The sequence below is a fragment of the Ctenopharyngodon idella genome, chromosome 20 (genome assembly GCF_019924925.1).
Source record: "Ctenopharyngodon idella isolate HZGC_01 chromosome 20, HZGC01, whole genome shotgun sequence".
Taxonomy (NCBI): Eukaryota; Metazoa; Chordata; class Actinopteri; order Cypriniformes; family Xenocyprididae; genus Ctenopharyngodon; species Ctenopharyngodon idella.
In genome coordinates, this window is record NC_067239.1 from 22,222,808 (window position 1) to 22,243,940 (window position 21,133).

General features: G+C 37.3%; 2 protein-coding genes across 5 annotated transcripts in view; one reads left to right on the plus strand and one right to left on the minus strand.

Annotated features, from left to right (window-relative positions):
* Positions 1–10,275, minus strand: part of fam102bb (family with sequence similarity 102 member Bb) — a 24,221-nt gene extending 13,946 nt beyond the window's left edge. Inside the window, exons 1-4 of one of the 2 annotated variants that reach the window (XM_051876186.1) lie at positions 9,787–10,275; positions 2,228–2,348; positions 2,071–2,100; positions 1,268–1,384 (exon numbers count right to left, since the gene is read on the minus strand). In XM_051876186.1, coding sequence (XP_051732146.1) covers positions 1,268–1,384; positions 2,071–2,100; positions 2,228–2,348; positions 9,787–9,920 — 402 coding nt within the window. In that variant the 5' untranslated portion in view covers positions 9,921–10,275. The remainder of the gene's footprint in view (positions 1–1,267; positions 1,385–2,070; positions 2,101–2,227; positions 2,349–9,786) is intronic. The other variant, XM_051876187.1, reaches the window with a different exon arrangement.
* Positions 10,276–11,354: 1,079 nt separating this feature from the next.
* Positions 11,355–20,926, plus strand: olfml2ba (olfactomedin-like 2Ba). Of its 3 annotated transcripts, XM_051876180.1 has the most exons (9): positions 11,355–12,066; positions 14,262–14,525; positions 14,649–14,756; positions 14,830–14,985; positions 16,320–16,503; positions 16,864–17,481; positions 17,560–17,877; positions 19,304–19,480; positions 19,555–20,926. In XM_051876180.1, the coding sequence occupies exons 1-9, from the start codon at positions 11,911–11,913 to the stop codon at positions 20,172–20,174; spliced, it is 2,601 nt and encodes an 866-aa protein (XP_051732140.1). In that variant the 5' UTR covers positions 11,355–11,910; the 3' UTR covers positions 20,175–20,926. The 3 variants fall into 3 exon arrangements, with proteins under 3 accessions (XP_051732140.1, XP_051732139.1, XP_051732141.1); XM_051876179.1 differs by having other exon boundaries at positions 11,365–12,066; positions 16,864–17,877; XM_051876181.1 differs by having other exon boundaries at positions 11,923–12,066; positions 14,333–14,525; positions 16,864–17,877.
* Positions 20,927–21,133: the final 207 nt, after the last annotated feature.

Below are 21,133 nucleotides of genomic sequence, written 5' to 3' on the forward strand. Positions count from 1 at the left end.
TTTAGTGTGTATTAGCGCTACCTGTAGATTTCAATTTCTGTAGCCACTCCGCAGTCGGAATTCTTTTGCTTTTGACTACGGGTAAATCTCCAGTTGTCACTGATGATTGTCATTTGAACCTTTCTGGATTACAATCCACCATCAAAATGAAAAGTTTAATTATTCCAGCTGCTGTGAGAAAACGTTATATATGATCCACTACCAGTAGCATCCTCACATATAGCCTACTAGCTGTGACTCGTTCTTTCTGTTTACAGATGTGACGTAATGACGCAAAAACGAACGGCTGCATGCTCGAATTTCCCGCGGAAACCTACCAGTACTGTTTTTATTATAAAACATTATTACAAGCTTACCGTTGTGACTCGGGCTAAGGTAAGGAGATAGTTTTGAACACTGGCTGGTTATGTACTTGATTTGATTTCGGATAATTTTTAACCAAAAAAAGTTACGGACAGCAGCTTTAATAAAATAAAAAAAAGTTAATAAAAATGTCATCGGTTATACTGTATCAGTTCTGGCCTGAGTTGGATTCTGAAAGTGCAGATAATCGATCTGAACCAACTTTGCAAGCACGACATGAACAGAACATTTCATAGTGGAAAGTAGTCTTTGTATATGTCCTGTGTTGTACTTGTACTCTCCCAGGTTCAGGCAGCTGTCCTCTGTAAAATGTCCTATGCACAAGCAAACTTTTGGGTTGTACTGCTCAGGAACAGCTTTATAAATAAATCTTAACCTCTGATTAAACTCTAAAGGCAAAAACGGTTTTGTTTTCGCATCCAAACACACAGCTTCTCTGCAACATGATGACAACACTTCAATTCACTGAAACCTGGCCTACTTTCTTTGCGTATGCCTTTGGGGAAGTAATATGTGGACTTCGGTTGAGGCTTTTTAAGCAGGTCTGGATCAGCGTTCTCTGTTAGACAGAATAAATCGCTTTGTGGGAGACTATGAGCTTTGTAACTTTGCAGATCATATACATGCACAAAGAGAGACATTACACAATAAAGGAAACATTAAAACATTAAAAATCATATGACCCCTTTAAGATAATATGACTCAATGTATACTCATCTAAGTTTAGGAGTTCGTTTAAATCTTCAGCAAGAGTAATACTAATTAGTGACCAATAGCACCACTAAGAACCACTACTAATTTATAACTTACTAGTCACAACAAGTTACATAAATCAAGACTCAAAGCATGAATGGAGTTTAGCTGAGAAGAAAGATCCTGAGAGGAAGTCTGAGCCTTTCTGTACCTTAAGGATGGAGTTGTCTTGTCTAGTGTTTTTGGTGTCATAACCCTCCAGAAGACACCTGCGTGTGGTGCTACCCGATCCCGCAAACTCCGCCAGGTTGAGATCAGCAAAACCCAGCTTTACAGAGAGCCAAAGCAACACACATTCAGGAAAGAAATTCAGTTTATTCTTGCTTTTGCTAATAGAAAAAAAATATTAAAAATAAAAGGCACTAGAGCTTTTGAATAAAAAGCTAAATAAAAGGTAAATGCTTTTATGGACAGAAGTGCACTGCTCATACACAAAGAGAATCGCATACAAACACAATGTTCCAGAGTGATCTATTTTCAGCCGTTCCTTTGCTATCAATATTTTATAATCCTCTCAGAACTGTCTACTTGATGAATTACCAATGCCCTGTGTTAGTTTCCATTCATGAAAGGTAAATAAATAAAAAAAATTGTTTTCAACATGAAGATTTTAGAAACATATGAATTTATAAAGAAACATTTATATATTAGGTTTATTTTTTCACCATTTGTAATTATATTTTAGCTTTTTTGTAGTTGATTTACAGTAAATAGTCCTGCAGTGTGACTACTATAATTTTTAAAACTATTCCACATGGCCTCTCAATTAACATCATGCTATAAAAAGTACATGTATAATACTTATACATTAATATTATTACAAAATAATTAGAAAATGCTTTTAAAAATTATTTTAGATGACTCATACAGCATGTCACACACTGCACATCATGTCAGCTCCCCAAATATATTGAATAGTGTTGGTATGTTTAATAAAAAAAAAGAATAAATTACCTTTGCATAAGTCTTTCCACCTTTTAGTTCCTGTTATAAAAAAAAAAACAATCAAATTATTGATTGAATATTGATTGAATATATGGAGTTGAATATAGTATTTCAACTCCAAACTGTTTATTGCAAACCAACAGAGTGTGCAGGAGTGTGTTTGTACCTTTCTGACTGAAACTCGACACACACAGGGGTCAAGGACTCCAGTTCCAGCATTAGCGCTCATTTTACAGGGAAAGGAGAATCTTTTTCTCCAGCGTACACAGTTTGCCTGGACCGTCTCCCTGTAAAACACAAAAACACATCGGGTTGTCACTGTAAAGAACACAGCCTTGGCTCAAGGCTTTAAAACAAACATGCACTCATCCAAAACAGTGTGAACCCTATCCCACACCATCTGATCTGCATTTGCAAATCCAACAGGAGTGGACAATTCTTGCAGCATTGCTCCTCAGGGAGATTTTGAAACGATTTCACAACAGAATGAGTCACATAATCCAGCCCCAATACAATAGAGAGATTTTAATATTCACTTCAAGTCGACTGCATTAAAAGAGTCTGACTCACATTCTGTGATTAATTAGCGCCTGGAGTCAGAAGGCCATACTGACAACAAGAAGTGTAATTCATTTCCCATCTGAACCTCATGGACCTCCCTGTGCAGGTGTGTTCTGCTTCCTAATTAGACAGATGTTTGCAGACAGGGCAGACGAGAGAGATCCAGAGGGCTTTTGGAGAGATACGAGTCTATGAAATGCTCTTCAGGGAAATTGTGATGCTATTATACACATGTAAGAGAATGAACACAAGACTATAAGCATGTGAATTTCAGGATGGAGTGTTCTGTCCAAGTTTTAGTCAAAGGACAGGACTGCTAACTCAAAGACTGCATGATAAATGGAAGGTTGTGCCCTTGAAAATCTAGTTGTAAAACTAGATTTTCACATCTGAATAAAATGTCGGTGGTACTGAGGGAATGTGTACCATATATTAATAAATAAATCTTTAATTAAAAACATATATATACTACTGTTTGGGGTCAGTAAAAGAAGTCTCTTATGCTCACCAAGGCTGCATTTATTTGATCAAAAATATAGTCAAAACAGTAATACTGTGAATATTATTACAAATTAAAATAACTCTTTTCTATATATTTTATTTTATTCCTGTGATGATAAAGCTCAATTTTCAGCATCATTACTCCAGTCTTCAGTGTCACAATGGTCTTCACCTCAACAGCCGGTGGAAAAGAATTGGGATAGGACTCGGGAAGAAATCATGTTCATGGATGCGATTATTAACATTACTGTAGTGTGAAGCAGAGCAGGACCGAGTGTTGTGGGAACTGCACGAGGCCGCTGGAGCGATTGCGCAACACACACCTCACGAGCAGCAGAACTTTTATTATGCCACAGTCGCCGGCGCTGCTTCCGCTTTTCTGGTCATATCATCGATTTTAGAATATCATATTAAATGCTGGATGGCTCGTGTTGATAAATGGCATGCAATTAATTTTAAAACGTATTGTATGATGGAGAAAATGCTGTATTACTGTTACTAAAAATAAAGCTGCATCTGATTATGCTATGTTAGCTACTTGACAAAATAGTGTTTTTCTCGGAGGCACGATAAAGCATGGTACTCGCAATAAATCAAGAAAATTAGATTTAAACAATAAGACTAAACATGTTGAGCTATATAACAATAATTAGTTTTCTGTCTATAAATATATCAAAACAGTTGTTCCCTTGTCTATTAAAACATGTAATGTATTTAAGCGTCTTTGGTGTTTCCATGGTTTCTACAAAATAAAACCGGAAACCGAGGGTAACGCGTGTATGACGCAATTGACAGGCGACTCCTCACACGTCCTGGATCCTTGGTTAAAATTGCAGTTTTCTCACGATTTACAAATAGTTGCAAACATTTGGGATGTTGTAAGTACTCAAGTGAACATAATATATAACACTGGCCTAGTGGTTTTTGGATATTTTACTGCAAAATTCGTACATATTGCACCTTCAACTAGTTGCTTTTTAGCATGCATATTACTAGCATATTGGCTGTTTATTAGTACTTACAGAGCACATATTAATGCTTTATTCTGCATGACCATATTCTAAACCTTAACCCATACCTAAACATAACCACTACAACTATACTACTATAAGCAGCTAATTAGGAGTTTATTGTGGGAAAACTCCTAGTTAAGAATGTGAATGTGTACCCTAATCTAAAGTGTGATCAGGTTTTGCTAGAAAAAAAAAAAAAAAAAATCCACACCACGTACTACACTTGCCCTTACATAAACATCCTCACATTTTCCTCATATTCTGTCACTTCATAGCGGTCCACAATGACGTCTATGGGAAACACAGCCAAAATAACACATAATCAGGAACCTCTCATCCAGCTGGGGAGATTCCCTACCATAAGGCTTGAACTTACTGCCGAGTGAGTCATTGGGTGAAAAACAGCTTCTATTCCATGAACCAGAATAAACCACAGCTGGATGAAACCCTCAACTCTGATTCTCTCACCATAGCAGCAGAGTCCAAAGACTTCCCTAAACAACGTCAATATATTTACCCTCTCAACAAGAAATGATTTTCATTCCACTAAACATGGATGGTTTCTAAGGAAATAAACAGTGTGAGAGCTCCTTACTAACAACACAATGACACATGTAGGAAACAAAAGCGTGTTCAGCTGATTCATAATGGCTGTAATGCTCAAAATATCACACTTTTTATTCGCAATAGATGGGCAGAAGTAAATTATACTACTGTGCTAAGAAAGACCTCAGAGAACTTTGCCAGCACTGAAAACCCTCTGTACGAAGGGTACTTCTTTTAACATTGTCAAAATGATCCCCGTTCACACGGATGCACAAAAACAACTAAAAACGCTGTATTATGCATGCCAGGCCAGTAGATGCCGATGTCCCTTTGTAAATAAACACTACGTGCCTAGAGACTGAACACGCAATACGCATGCGTATGATGTCACCATGTTCACAAATTTGAGTTTTTGTAGTTTACACGGAGAAGATACTGATATTGTTTTCAAAAACTTGCACTTTGAATCCCGTTTTCAAAAGTTTGCGTTTTCAGGCCCCCAAAACACCATTATAGAGTAAATGCATAAAAAGTTTCCTGTTTTTAGTTGAAAACAGTGTTGTGTAAATGGCCCATAAAGCTCTACAGATCTGTACTCACTGTGTAAACAACAACCTGCATTTCACTTATAAATTGAGTTCTTGACATGCATATTACAAAAAGACCCATTAACGATAAGTTAAAATCAATGCTAAATGAATTTAGCAAGCCATTTTCCTCTGTAATAAGACATATTTCTGAGCAAAACAGAATACTAATCATTATGCCATCAAATTATATTACATTACGATTTCATGTTGATTTTAACTGTTATTACTCCTCCTTAGCATCCATTATTAGTCCAAAGTTCTGCCTCTTCTCACCAACACAAAGGTGGTGCTGCAAAGTGATGATAAAAGGAGGACATGATAATGCCGGTAATAAGACTCCTTTCCTAACCAATATGATTATAGGCAAATTACTGGCAGTGAGACTATAAAAGAAAACCTGCAGACTCATAAATCAGACATACAGCCCGGCCAAGGCCCGAGCTCAAATCGATACAGGATGCTCCATCTTTGTAATAACTGCACCACAGGTCAAATTTAGACTTTTGCTTTCTAGCCATCACATAATGAATAATGTTTAGCCTCTGACTCTCTGATATAATAGACTCCATTGGTGGAGCACAGAGCTTACTGGAACAATTCAGCATCACAATGACTCATTATAACCTTCCCTACAAAGCACTAATGATGTGAAAACACAAAGAACATAATGAATTCAGTAGCATTAGGTGCTAATGGCATGCATTACTAGCGCAAATGAAAACAATCTACCATACTTGCTTTTATTATCTTCCTGGTACAGTACTTTTTTCCAATTGGTCCATTAGACACAATTATGCATGTGCTAGAGTCATTAGCATCACTGCTCTCACGAGAATAACGAGCTGTTAAATCTCACTGATAGGCTTGATTATGCCAAAATGTGCAACAGGCCTAATATTGTAATACAGAACCATAACCATGACAAGCCACTGGTCTGATTTCCGTATTTAGAATATATGTCGTTGCCATGGCAAAGTCATCTGAACGAATGAGAGCAGGAGTGCTTTGGTTCTGTGTGCATCTTCCTTAGGTTCTCCCACAGGATGTCTGCAATGAAACAGGAGTTCTTCAAAAGGAGGCGGATGGAGGCAAACTCAAGCCTAGAGGGAAAATAAACTCACGAACCTCAGACACTCCCTGCAAACTGTATAACTGAAAAGAGACACCCTGATGTAGCCCAAGCTAGATCTAAGCTGCTGCGGTTTTAGTATACAGCTCTCTTTCTGTATGGATGAATAAACTACTTGCTTATGTATTGTGGGAGAGTTGCTTTGTCATTGTGAGAAGAATTTGTCATTGTGAAGTTTGACAGCCCACTTTCACTGCCTGACACATTAATATTTAACTGTGGGAAGTCATTGTATTGCGGAGCTCCAAAAGAGAGTGAATGACAAACATTGCAGCAGAACACAGACAAAGAGTTTGTGATGATGTCTCAACTGAGATGGAAAAGACAGCTGATTTTGCATGAATAGGTTTTGTAGGGAACAATTAATCTGACAATTATTTATGCAATTTATTGATTAATTGGATATTCCACATCTTGATCAGTGCACATTTAAGTCTATATAATAAATGTAACACACGTGGTGTGCAAAAATAGTTTCAAATATGAAAAACATAAAGTTTAACTAAAGAAATAAATAATTTTAAAAAATCAAACCCGACTAATCAACAATAAAATTACCTGTCAATACTTTTCATTATTGATTTTATCATTATTAATTAGTTGTTGCAGTCATTCCTCTCTGCTGGATGCTAATGTAGAACTGATCAATGCCACATGGCCTTTCAAAAAAATCTGTCTGTTTTTAGACTGAGACATTTGATAAAGAAGTAAACAGGGACAGAAACATAAATGACACAATATTCCTAAAGCTCAAACAGTAGAACACGGTGCTATGCTTCTCATGGAATGCATGAACTAATAAAATGTATACCTTGAATATACAATGTACAGGAGTTGGACACTAAAACTTAAACACCTGGTTTTAGACCACATTAATTTATTAGTATGCTGTTGAGCAGGGGTGTCCAACCCTGCTCCTGGAGAGCTACCATCCTGCAGATTTCAGCTCCAACCCCAATCTAACACACCTGAACCAGCTAATCAAGGTGTTCAGGGTTGCTTGATAAATACAGACAGGTGTGTTGGAGCAGGGTTGAAACTGAAGTCTGCAGGACGGTAGCTCTCCAGGAGCAGGGTTGGACACCCCAGCTGTAGAGCCTCCTTTTGCGGCCAATACAGCATCAGTTCATATTGGGAATGACAGATAAAAAGTCCTGCACAGTAGCCAGAGGGATTTTGAGCCATTCCTCTTCCAGGACAGTGGCCAGGTCACTACGTGATGCTGGTGGAGGAAAACGTTTTATGACTTGATCCTCCAAAATACCCCAAAGTGGTTCAGAAATATTTAGATATGGTGAATGTGTAGGCAATGGGAGATGTTCAACTTCACTTTCATGTTCATCAAACCATTCTGTCACAAGTCTTGCTGTGTGTATTGGTGCATTTATCATGCTGATACACGGCACCCCCTTCAGGGTACAATGTTTGAACCATTATTTGCACATGGTCCTCCAGAATGGTTCGGTAGACATTGGCAGTGACGCGCCCATCATGCACAGTAGGGTATGGCATGATATTGCAGCACAAACCATCACTGATCCACCCCTGAGCTTCACTAAACACGCAACAGTCTGGGTGTTAAGCCTCTTTGGGGCTTCTACACAACTCCCACAGATATGGGAAAGACAGTGAAGATGGACTCATCAACAATACGTGTTTCACATTGTCCACGGCCTAAGATTTGCAATGTTGACACCAATGAAACCGAGTGGCACGAGTGACCAAAGGTTTGGCTATAGCAGCCCAACTATGAATATTGACTCTGCGGAGCTTCTGACAAACAGTTTTGGAGGAAACAGGAGAGTCGAGGTGCACATTTAATTCTGCATTGAGTTGGGCAGCTGTGGTTTTAATGTTTTTTTTGTTTACAATCCGGGGTGCATTTCCCAAAAGCACTGTTAGCCAAGTATGTTCACAAGTTCCATTGAATTGTGTTGGTATTGATGGAACTTGCAACCATAGTTGGCTTCGGGAAATGCACCCCGGGTTAGTAGCTGGACATCCTTTTTCAGACACTTCCTTTTGTGTCGACAGGTACTCCTGTTGGATGTGGTTTGTCCTATGTGGTGTTAAGCCAACATTACCCTGGATAGCATAGCTCTCTATACACCACAAAGACTTGCTGTACTGATCACTGATGAGCCAGTGAGATGCACAGCAACAATAGGTCATCTTTTGAACTCTGATATGTCTCCCATTATGTTGTGTGGATTGCAATATCTTATGTACAGCTGTGCTATTGCAGTGCTAATTCAAACTTCACATTCTGTGTTTACTGATGGAATGTGAAATCAATGAAGATTGGCCACCAGGCTGCACACATATAGGCATGAAACATCCAACACTATATTGGTCAGAGTTTCAGTTTCATTTGTCCAACCCCTGTAAGTTACTTTGGATAAAATTATCTTTATGTCAAATGCATAAATAAATTTAACATAATACTGCAGTCCAGGGTCCAGCACTTGACTGTCACATTTACAAGACATTTATCATGCAGTAATAATCTGTAACACTGAACAGTTCTCTTCGTTGCTCTACATTTAAATCCGCCCACTCAGACGTGATGAATTAATATCCTGCATGGAGGTCAACCTTTGTGCAGGTCTGAGAACAGCACAGCTCATTCACACATCAAACACACACACACACACACATACATGTATATATACAGTTTTAATGCATGGCCTGAAGTGACTCAGCACAAGAACTGCTTTAAAAAGAAGCGCACACAGCGCACATGATGTGGTTAATATATTGCAATTATTAATAAAAGACAAGTAAACTGTTTATCCAACTAATATTTTACACAAATGACATTTCAGCTTTCTTTTTCTTTTCCTCTTGGGAAGTCATGTAGGTCATGCAAGGTGTAATATTCAAAGTATGAAGGTTTAAACTTCCTTTTTATACTAAAGTACAACTTACATGCTGATGTTTGAGTAGTTTGGACAAGGTTTTTGACACCTAAAGTTGGCTAAAATCTATTTTAAATAAATTCATTGTGAGCAAATACACCATAATATAGACATTGTATGTAAAATAATCTTACTATACTAGTCTAAAATGACATAATATGAAGTCACCATTTAAAACGCTTTGAAATTATCATACCTACAAAATCAAAAACACAAAAGTGTCGACTTAAGTCTTGACATAAATCATGTACAATTATACACCTTAAATACGAATGTAAAAAAACTAACAATCTTTAAGAAACACAAACCCTTTTATCCCACAGCTCTGAATATGTGTACTATATGTACACTAATATCTGATTCTGAATAAGAATATATGTTTTGGTTATGCTTTATAAAGCAGCCCAATATCACCCATTCCCATAATAATAACATCTTTATCCCTCCACATTTCACAGCCTCCTTACCGCGATGACTCCTCCGAGAACCCGCCGTCGAGCAGTCGGACTTTACAGAACAGAACTCCGTTCACGAACGGAACCGACGACAGCTCGTCAAGCTCAAAATCCACTCTGAACTTAAACTTCTTTTTCTTCATCATTTTGACGTCGATTCCTACCAGTCCTGTTACCGCTCGATAGTACCTTTGGTCATACACGGTGGAGGAGCATCACTATTATTTGCACATCTTTAGTTAACCTATGTTGTTGGAGCTGATAGCCGTTAGCCACTACTAGAATCTCCCTTTGCTTATGATGAAAGTAAGCTAAGCTAACGATGATAATAGAGTCTTAACGCATTCCTCTGTCATTAACTACATCGTTACAGTAAAAACTAAATGTTACTGAAACGGATATGCAGCCTGTGGATGGATGGACTGTTTCACTTCTCAGAGGCTTGTGTTGTGCTGCTGTATTGTGTTGTCGTGTAGTAGTGAAAACACAGGCGACGCTTCTTAAAGGGCCAGTCAACTTATAAAGCTTAAGTGAATCAGGGAGACAAAGGACCATTCATATAGTTCAACACGTAAAAAAAAAAGAAAAAAAATGTGTATATGTATGTATATAATCTTGATAGTACTACACAAACGGACGGAGTTGCGTGAGAATAGGCTGGTGTCATTTGATAAATTATCAGCTGACAAAAGTGTTCTGTAGCCTAGTAATAATTTTATTTTAGCAGAAATGTTGTATAATTATGTAAAGTATTATTATTAAGTATGATTACTATATATAGAGAGAGAGTGGATTCATATATTCTTTTTAACTAGTGGTTGCATTGGTAGGCTATATATATACAGTTGTGCAGTTCTATATACAAAATATACTATATTATTTGTTAGAAAAATCATTTAAAATAAATATAATATTTATTAATAATAAAAACAACAACAACAATAGTAATAATAGATTATTATTATTATTATTATTAAATAGTTTTACAAATAAAATACTAGAAATAGGCCTACTGTAGCTGCTATTATTGGTTATTCTTTTTTTGCTTTTCTTCTTGTTGCTGTCTAGTCTGGAGCCTGTTTTTTCATATTGGTGCCCTTGGTGCCTGTTTGTTGTAAGAGTCTGGATCGTTTGGTCAATGTGAAAGCAGTTTTCATTTCAGTTACTTGTGTGAGCTCTGTGGAAATGAAAGGGTTAACTTCAGTAAAAACTTCAGAGTGGGATGATTCTGAGTCTAGTCACGCAGTAATATGGAGCAACACTGACCACTAGTGGTTGATAGTAGTCTAACACCTGCCATTTGCAGAGGGGAACGAACTTGTACTGCGTATTTGTATGCATAATCTTCTGGTTGACTTAACATACAGTAGGTGGCGCTGTAACACTTAAATTGTGATGTTTCTGATCTAGCTAAACTTTTAGGAACAGAAAAAAGTTGAAACCAACGTTTTATTCTCACTTCTTGCGTAAAATAGACATATTTACTAAAACAAAAGAAATAATATTTGGGGGTTGTTGGGTCATTATTAGATCTAACTGCGATATTCCCTATAGTAGCTGACGTCATTGCACAGGTTGCGCTCCATTCTGCTGTCACTGTAAATGTTTATTCTGTTCCTCATAAATAATTTATAATGTTCACATAAAGTTTAATCACTAACAACGAGTATTAAGGGTGAAAAATGTTTTTAAAAAATGTTATTCTTATGACTGGTCTCTAGAGCAAAAAAAAAAAAAAAAAAAGTTGTTTTGGTTTTCTTTTTCCAAAATAATAATAAAAAAAGGTTTGGATTACGGTAGGTCTATAGTTATGATGACTAGAAATATAAGGCACGCGCAACGTTCAGCGTGCTGTGCGTCTCTCCATCCAGCCCCCTCATTTCAGCTCAAATGTCACGTCACTGCTGCTTCTTCTCAAACCAGATTCATGCTGAGGACCAGGCACCTGCCCTCATCTGGACTTTACCTCTTCTGGACTTTTGCAAAACCTCATCCCGCTTCAGTTATTTCACCTGGAGGGCAGTGCAAATGGAGATGTGTTTGACGGTGTATCGTTTTTGAAGAGGAAAAGCCCAATTAGAACGCACAATCTGAAGTGCCATATGTTTGAAGGGAATATATCTCACACCTTGCATCATGACCGAGATGGGAAGTTGGTGCGTTTTATGGCTCATGGCATTCGCTCTCACTTCAGCAGCTCCGAAATCACACCAGCGACTTCTGGAGAACACAAAGGAACAAAATGACACAATGCAAGTTGAAAGAGATAATTATGAAAATATATTAAGTAAGGTAAGAGCCTACTTTTCACCAGCGTTTGATATGATATTCCACTTCAGTTTATTTAGCCTATATTAGTTACACGTCATAACTTTCATTAATAAGTTAACAATCTCCGCATAATACTTACATTTTGGTTTTTGATGTAGCCTAAATTGAAGTAAGAGTAGCATATAAGAATATGAAAAAACATATGTATCAAATATAGACATGAAGTGTGTGAATCTGAAAATTATGCAGTTTTTGGTTCGTCTCAACAGCATTTTTGAAATAAAAGTTCAAAATGTCAGTGCATACTAAAGGCTATAAGCTATATTAGGCGTTGGGTTCTCCAGGGAATTGGTTTTTCCTGAGGAAGTAACCATAGCAACAGTAGGCTGCTGGATCGATCGTATCGGACGGTAGCCTACAAAAAAAAAAAAAAAAAAAAACAAGTAGCCTACTGACATTGTTTATCGTATAGACGTATATTGTAAAATTTTGATTTGTTTAAAAACTTTAACATAGTTTTGCTAGTTGTCCCAGCGGTGACAATTCAGTTCCGCGAGACGAACAGAAAATTGGGCTGCTTACGAAAAAAACTTTATTAAAGTCTTCAAAAAATTGCATAATTCGCACATTGTTTTTAATGTGAAGAAGTTTGTTAATGTTATTAATGAAAGTTACTATAAATGTTCCAGGTAAATTAAAGGGTTAGTTCACCCAAAAATGAAAATAATGTAATTTATTATTCACCCTCATGTCGTTCTACACCCGTAAGACCTTCGTTCATCTTCGGGACACAATTTAAGATATTGTTGATGAAATCCGATGGCTCAGTGAGGCCTCTATTGAGAGCAAAGCCATTGAAACTCTCAAGATCCATAAAGGTAGGCTACTAAAAACAGTTCATGCGAGTTCAGTGGTTCTATCTTAATACTATAAATAATACTATTAATACAAAAAAAAAAAATACAAAAAAATAACGACTTTTCAACAATATCTAGTGATGGGCCGATTTCAAAACACTGCTTCAGAGCTTTACGAATCGAATCAGTAGGCGTTTCTCAATGTCAAGGAAGGATCCTCGGAAGCCAGAATTTCATCGACATCCTTCGAAGGACTGTTCCAATGTCGAAGATCCTCGGAATTTCAAACAAGGACTGAGTCCTTCGTTCGAAAAATATCCCATATACAGGAAAGGATGCATATGTGTAGCCTTCGCGCTCTCAAATCACCCACAATCCTATGCGCGCAGCTTTGCGATCTTGTTCAAAAAATTTAAAAAAAAATGTCGGACGTTAGCGGGCAATATGCTTTCAAATGTAAGTATATTTACGTTACCAAACATTTGTTATAACTGTAGTAAATATGTCAGATAAATAAAGTTTAACGTTTAAATGCCAGTACAAATTATACCGTATTGATATTATAAATTATACAAATACAAATTACATTATTGATGGCTAACTGAACCGGACCGTCATTTAACAATTGTTAGCTTGGTTGCCTTTTCACTGACGTAATGACGCAATGACGTGCACTTGCTAGTCTGTTCCATTTACGTGTTCTCCGAATGCTAAAGAGGAGCCTCGCCTAGCCTCTGAAGGAAGTGACTTGGAAGGACCAGTCCTGCCAAGGAAGTATCCTTGACATTGAGAAACGCCTAGTGGATCGGAGCGCCAAAGTCACTTGATTTCAGAGGTTTAGCCGTTTGATAGCAGATCCGAATCACTAATTCAAAACAAAAGATTCATAAAACTAAGAAGCTTCATGAAGCAGTGTTTTGAAATCGGCCCATCACTAGATAGTTGAAAAGTCGTTTTTTTTTTTTTTGGCGCACAAAAAGTATTCTTGTCGCTTTATAATATTAAGATAGAACCACGGAAATCACATGAACTGTTTCAAATATGTTTTTAGTACCTTTATGGATCTTGAGAGTTTCAATGGCTTTGCTCTCAAGAGGCCTCACTGAGCCATCGGATTTCATCAACAATATCTTAATTTGTGTTCCGAAGATGAACAAAGGTCTTAGGGGTGTAGAACGACATGAGGGTGAGTAATAAATTAATTATTTTCATTTTTGGGTGAACTAACCTTTTAATAGACAACGTTGGTAATTGAAAAAAAAAAAAACATACAAACAACGACAGTCAGACATGTTACATTGCAACAAAGTGCGGTGATTTTGCTTGCTGGAAAATGCATCCGTCCTCTTTTCTTTGTAGCTGCTGGGTGATTATGACAAAGTGAAAGCGCTTTCGGAAGGCTCTGACTGTGGCTGTAAATGTGTTGTCAGACCTCTGAGCGCGAGCGCGTGCCAGCGGATCCGGGATGGTCACGCGACGCCTCAGGATTTCTATACGGTGGAGACCATCACATCAGGACCCCACTGCAAATGTGAATGCATTGCACCTCCGTCGGCTCTAAACCCTTGTGAGGGTGACTACCGTTTGAAGAAGCTGCAACAGGCTGGGAAAGATAATGTCAAGGTGACCATAGTATCTGAAATTGGATCTTATAGACCAGAATATGGCAGGATAAGAATGCATAACATTTCCTACTCTTAAATAAAACCAGCTCTTGCCATGATGGAATTTACTTCATCGTTACAGCTGTCAACTATACTGGAATTGCTGGAGGGTTCTTTCTATGGCATGGACCTATTGAAATTGCACTCAGTCACCACAAAGCTTCTTGATCGCATGGACACAATAGAAAAAGTAAGTGTTGTTTCCGTTGTTTTCCTATCTTATACTTATTAAACATATTATTGATGTGTTTTATTATTGACAGATGGTCTTAAACAACCAAACAGAGGAAAAGTCGAACACAAGGAGCACCTCTCCAAGTCCACAGCCGCCCACATCCTCGCCTACAAATCAACTGCAAGAGGAGAGAACGAGTTTGAGGGAGCAGAATGATGAAGCAGCTGCTTTTCAACACTTAGAGGTGGGAGGTGCTATTTAAAACAAATGCTGCATTACATAATTATAATGTCCAATGCGTAACAATGGAACAATCCAAACATTATGCTAAGCCTCGAAGTAAAATGGCCCACCTGCTGCGGACGTTTATTTATTTACTTAGGATCTCTGTCTCGGAGTCAAAAGTGACCTCATGCTGTGATTTGAAACTCTTACTAATTTATCCCGCTGTCAACTCTTACATAAGTTGGCATGAAAAGAGCCAAATGACTTGGACTATCAAATATCCAAAACAGATGATCTATATAATAATCTTTTAAAGGGATAGTTCACCCCAAAATGAAAATTCTGTCATCATTCATGTCCTTATTTCTTTTCAAACCTATAAGACTTTGGTTAAACACAAATTAAGATATTCATGAATCATTTATTGAACCTTTTTGGATCTTCTAAGTTTTGTTTACCTGAGCTTTCAATGGAGGGTTAAAGGTTTAGTTGACCCAAAAATGAAATTTCTGTCATTAATTACTCACCCTCATGTCGTTCCACATCCGTAAGACCTTCATTCATCTTCGGAACACAAATTAAGATATTTTGATGAAATCCGAGAGGTTTTTTTTATACTCCATTGAAAGCAACGAAATTACTACATTCAATGTCCAGAAAAGAAATAAAAAACATTGTTAAAATAGTCAACGTGACTGCAGTGGTTCAACCTTAATATTATGAAGCGATGAGAATACTTTTTGAGTGCAAAAACAAAACAAAAATAATGACTTTATTCAACAAATTCGTCTCTCCCCTCTCATTCTGCTACACTATTTTTGTTGCAGCACTTCCAGGTTCTACATCCGAACGGTGGCTCAGTGTTGGCCGACGCCTGTTCACGTGAGCAGCACGAGGCATGCATGTGAAGCTGGCCAATAATGAGCTGGCACTCGGATGTAAACACGGAAACGCAGCACTGCATTTCCGTGTTTACATTCGTGTAACAGACTGACAGATAAGAGGAAAAATTGTTGAATAAAGTTATTTTTGTTTTGTTTTTGTGCACAAAAAGTAATCTTGTCGCTTCATAACATTAAGGTTGAACCACCGTAGTCATGTTAACTATTTTTTTTTACTACTTTTCTGGACACTGAATGTGGTAATTTCATTGCTTTCAATGGAGGATAAAAAAAAATCTCTCGGATTTCATCAAAATATCTTAATTTGTGTTCCGAAGATTAACGAACGTCTTACGGGTGTGGACAGACATGAGGGTGAATAATTGACAGAAATTTCATTTTTGGGTGAACTAACCCTTTAAGAATCATGTCTTAATGGCTGTAGTATCACAGTGTCCTTTGATGTGCTTAGAGTAAATATGAAGAAAAGTTTGTGGGAAATCTTCTGAAGAGAAGCGGATCAGACTTAAACAAGGCCGTCGCAGCTTTGCAAGAACAAGAACGCCAAGGAAGGGAGAAGCAGCCAAAAATAATTGTTAGGGGGATCACATACTATAAATCTGACCCGGTGGATGAGACAGACACAGAGGAGAACTGTAAGTATAACTGTGTGGTTTCAAAATCTACATTCAAAGGAGGGCTGTACGATATTGGAAAAAAAACTGACTTGAATAGCTCTATTTGGAAAGAATTAATCATTCACAATAAATAAACCAAGCTGATCTGAGACTGTGAATAACTCTATCATGAATGATGTGCTTCACTTTGAAACCAGTAGCATATATATTTACTTAATTAAATCACAGCCTGCGCGGTTTGTCAATCGCACTAAGCCATATCGCGATATAGATTTTATTTTGATATATCGTGCAGCCCTAATTGAAAGTTCTCAGAAAGAGAAGTTTGAATTCTTTTTGTTTAGGCTACTATTTAAAATGTTTTGTTCTTCATTGCAGTATATGATAATCAGAGTGGTGACAGCCCAATTGATCTCTTTGCCGACGAGCAGCTCCTTCATCACAAAGCACGCCACTTTAGGCCGGTTATCAGGGCGTGGTCTGTCCGACCCAAACCCAAGAGTGAGGTTTCAAAAGGGGGAGATGCACAAAATGGTCTTCAAACTCCATTTACTGGACTGTTAGACTCTGCCCTACCGATTAAAACACCTACTGAACCGATATCCGTTCAGACTCAAACCAGTCGTTCCTCCACTGACAACTCTACAGGAGAAGAGAGAACCACACCGACACCTGCTGTGATGGATAATTTGAAACTCACCATCCCCAAGGAACATACCAAACCTCAAACCATCGTCAACAAAATGGAGGCAAGCGACGTGGAGCCCACAACTCCATCTGTAAGACAAGCTCAAAACATGTTGGTCAGGTCATCCAATTTGGGCCACATAAAAACAAATGTGTCAGTCACAGCAGCTGCTGCTAAAGTGGTGGCTGAAGAGCCAACCGTGACAGACCAGACCAACAGGACTGCTGAAAAGGAAACATCTGTATCTTCTGTAACCGAAAGTGGGACTGTTACCAAAGAAAATCTTAAAAAAGATGTCTCTCACACTGGTAAACCTTTTTTTTATTCTGAAAGCACACTTAAAAGATTAACACCATCACCAACTCCTCGTTCAAACACTTTAACAGTCACAGAAAGCTCATTGGGATCAACTGCTCACACAAGCCCAGCTGCCACCACTGTGACGACGCCACATGTCACTGAAAGCAAGACAGTTACCTACTTACCCAAGATTAGTCCTAAACAGACATTAACCTCAGTGGCGTCTTTGATGACAACTACAGAAACTACTACAACAACAACCACAAGCAAACCTGGCAAACGCAAGTATAGCATAAGCTGGGATGAAGAGGAAGAGGTAGTGGGAAGGGAGCAGACGGAAGGAGAGAGAGCTGTAAAAACTGTGGTAGAACAGAACTTTGGAGAGGAACCTCAAAAGAAGTCAGGTATAGCTTTATGATGTTCTTGTTTATTTCATTTTATTTTAATAAAACAATTGTTTTATTTTTTACATTTTTAATTTTAATACTTTTTTTAAATTATATGTAAAAATGTATTTATGTTATATATATATATATATATATATATATATATATATATGCAAAACATTTTCCATTATTACTTAAATCAGAGTTAAATTTATGGAAGCTTGTTTCCATCAATAAATTAAAAAGGTAATTGCGACATTATCTCACAATTCTGACTTCTTTTCTCAAAATTGCGAGATATAAACTCGCAATTGTGAGAAATAAAGCCAGAATTGCGAATTATGTCAGAATTGTGAATTATAAACTCAAAATTGCGAGTTATAAAGTCAGAATTGCGAGATATAAACTTTTCTTATACTTTTTCTTTTCATATACTTTTTCTTGCAATTCTCACTTTTTTCCTCACAATTGCGATATATAAACTCGCAATTCTGACTTATTTTCTCAGAATTGTGAGATATAAATTCGCAATGGCGAGTTATAAAGTCCAATACATTATAACAATTCTGCTAAAAGTCAGAATTGCGAGTCACACAATTCACACAATTGCAATTGCGAGTTATAAAGTCAGAACTGTGAGATATAAACTCACATTGTGAGTTAAAAAAGTCAGAATTGCAAGTTTCTTTCATGCAATTCTGAGAAAATAAGAATTGCGAGTTTATATCTCTAAATTGTGCAAAAAAACTTGCAATTGTGAGTTATAAAGTCCAATTCTGAGGAAAAAAAGACTGACTTTATAACTCACAATTGTGAGTTTATATCTCACAATTCTGACTTTAACTCACAATTCTGAGAAAATAAGTCAGAATTGCGAGTCACACAATTGCAATTGTGAGTTATAAAGTCAGAACTGTGAGATATAAACTCACATTGTGAGTTAAAAAAGTCAGAATTGCAAGTTTCTTTCATGCAATTCTGAGAAAATAAGAATTGCGAGTTTATATCTCTAAATTGTGCAAAAAAACTTTTGCGAGTTATAAAGTCCAATTCTGAGGAAAAAAAGACTGACTTTATAACTCACAATTGTGAGTTTATATCTCACAATTCTGACTTTAACTCACAATTCTGAGAAAATAAGTCAGAATTGCAAGTCACACAATTGCAATTGTGAGTTATAAAGTCAGAATTGTGAGATATAAACTCACAATTGCGAGTTATAAAGTCAGAATTGTAAGTTATAAAGTTAGAATTGCGAGTTTATATCATGCAATTCTGAGAAAAAAAGAATTGCGAGATAAAAAGTCACAATTATACCTTTTTATTTTTTATTCAGTGGCGGAAACAAGCTTCCATACAATTAATGTCAGAGTTAAATTCATTATTTTAAAATGATTAAAACCAACGTAATTGTGAATGGTCTGGTTTTTTTTTTTTTTTTCAGGAATGTGTAAGGACACCTTGGCCACAATTTCAGAGCCCGTCACACACAACACATATGGTCGTAATGAGGGCGCTTGGATGAAGGATCCGCTGGCTCAAGATGACAAGATCTATGTCACAAACTATTACTATGGCAACAACCTACTGGAATTCCGCAACATGGATGTCTTCAAACAAGGTATATCTCTTAAATTCGGATTAACATTGTAAATAAGCAATTTTACTTATTTTGCTTACTTACTTTCATTCAAGGCCGCATCACTAATTCCTACAAGCTGCCTTATAACTGGATCGGCACTGGCCACGTGGTCTACAAAGGTGCTTTCTATTACAACCGTGCATTCTCTCGAGACATTATTAAGTACGACCTGCGGTTGCGTTATGTGGCTGCTTGGACCATGCTGCACGATGCGGTGTTTGATAATGATGACGTGTCTGCGTGGAGATGGAGAGGAAACTCAGACATGGATCTGGCCGTCGATGAGAGCGGACTTTGGGTGATCTACCCAGCTCTGGACGATGAAGGCTTCTTGCAGGAAGTGATCGTCCTGAGCCGTCTGAACCCTAGTGATCTGAGCATGAAGCGTGAAACCACCTGGAGGACCGGGCTCCGGCGCAACCGCTACGGTAACTGCTTCATCGTATGTGGTGTTCTTTACGCGACGGAGAGCTACAATCAGTACGACACCAATTTATCCTACGCCTTCGACACCCACACCAACACTCAGGTGATCCCTCACCTGCCTTTTAGCAACAACTATACTTACATCACTCAGATCGATTACAACCCCAAGGAGAGGGTGCTGTACGCCTGGGATAACGGACATCAGGTCACTTATAATGTTCAGTTTGCTTATGTAGACCCGCTGTAGACCCTGACGGCAGAGCATATACGTTCTTTGCACAGAATAGAAGAAATGTGTTTGTGGATTGTGGATCAGTTCACTCAGCTTTTATTAACTCCATGTAGTTTAATGTACTTATTAATATGCTGTTATGTTTTCAAAGTGTAAAAATGGACCCATATCTTTACATTTATGGTGAAAACTAAGAAAAACATTAATTGAATTTCTTAATGACATGCAAATAATGCAGCTTTATGCAGTTTGCATTGACAGTCATTTCTTTAGATATTGCCGCTTGCTTTTGCACTATGAAAACGGACCTCCTTTTGTTTATAGCTGTACCTCCTGTAGGGCTGGCAGAATTATGAAGAAGTTTTGAGGTGTTGTATTCTTAAATCCAGTAGAATACATTGTATATACTGTAATATAAAAGCTAAAACCATGGGATTGATGAATGTAAAAAATACATTTTGTATTTTCATAAACATATCTCAAAGTTTGTTTGTTTGTTTTTTTTACAAACTATCACATGCATATAAAAAAATTAAGTTTGCAACTCAATCGTTTTAGTAAAAGCAAGAGTAGACAGTGTTTGGGGCACATTTCCATTGTGTTGTTTTATTTCATCAGTACGCTTGATACATTTTATCAAATTACAGTACTGTTCGTAATCTTTTATGCATATTTTATTGCAATTTCATCTGAAACTCTTCTAGCACTTATGAAATTTAAATCTGTCAGACTCAGAAAAATGGTTACAATAAAATGAGTTGAATTAAGATTTATGGCATTGGTCTTTCTTCATATTGAAGATGTCGAGCGAGTGCAGTCTCACCAAAGACCTTCTCACTGGACACTTACATAAGAGCAAAATGTTACACTATAAACCCCTTGATCCACAGAAGTAAATCTAGACAAACAAAACACATCTACCATAGTTGAACCCAAAAACATTGTTTACCCCAGCCTTTGAAATGACCTATAAT

Coding starts and splice junctions, on each gene's coding strand:
- olfml2ba (XM_051876179.1), top strand. CDS start 11,911: ATGACCGAGATGGGAAGTTGGTGCGTTTTATGGCTCATGGCATTCGCT. Junction 14,526..14,648: donor CTGGGAAAGATAATGTCAAG/GTGACCATAGTA, acceptor TCATCGTTACAG/CTGTCAACTATACTGGAATT. Junction 14,757..14,829: donor GCATGGACACAATAGAAAAA/GTAAGTGTTGTT, acceptor TATTATTGACAG/ATGGTCTTAAACAACCAAAC.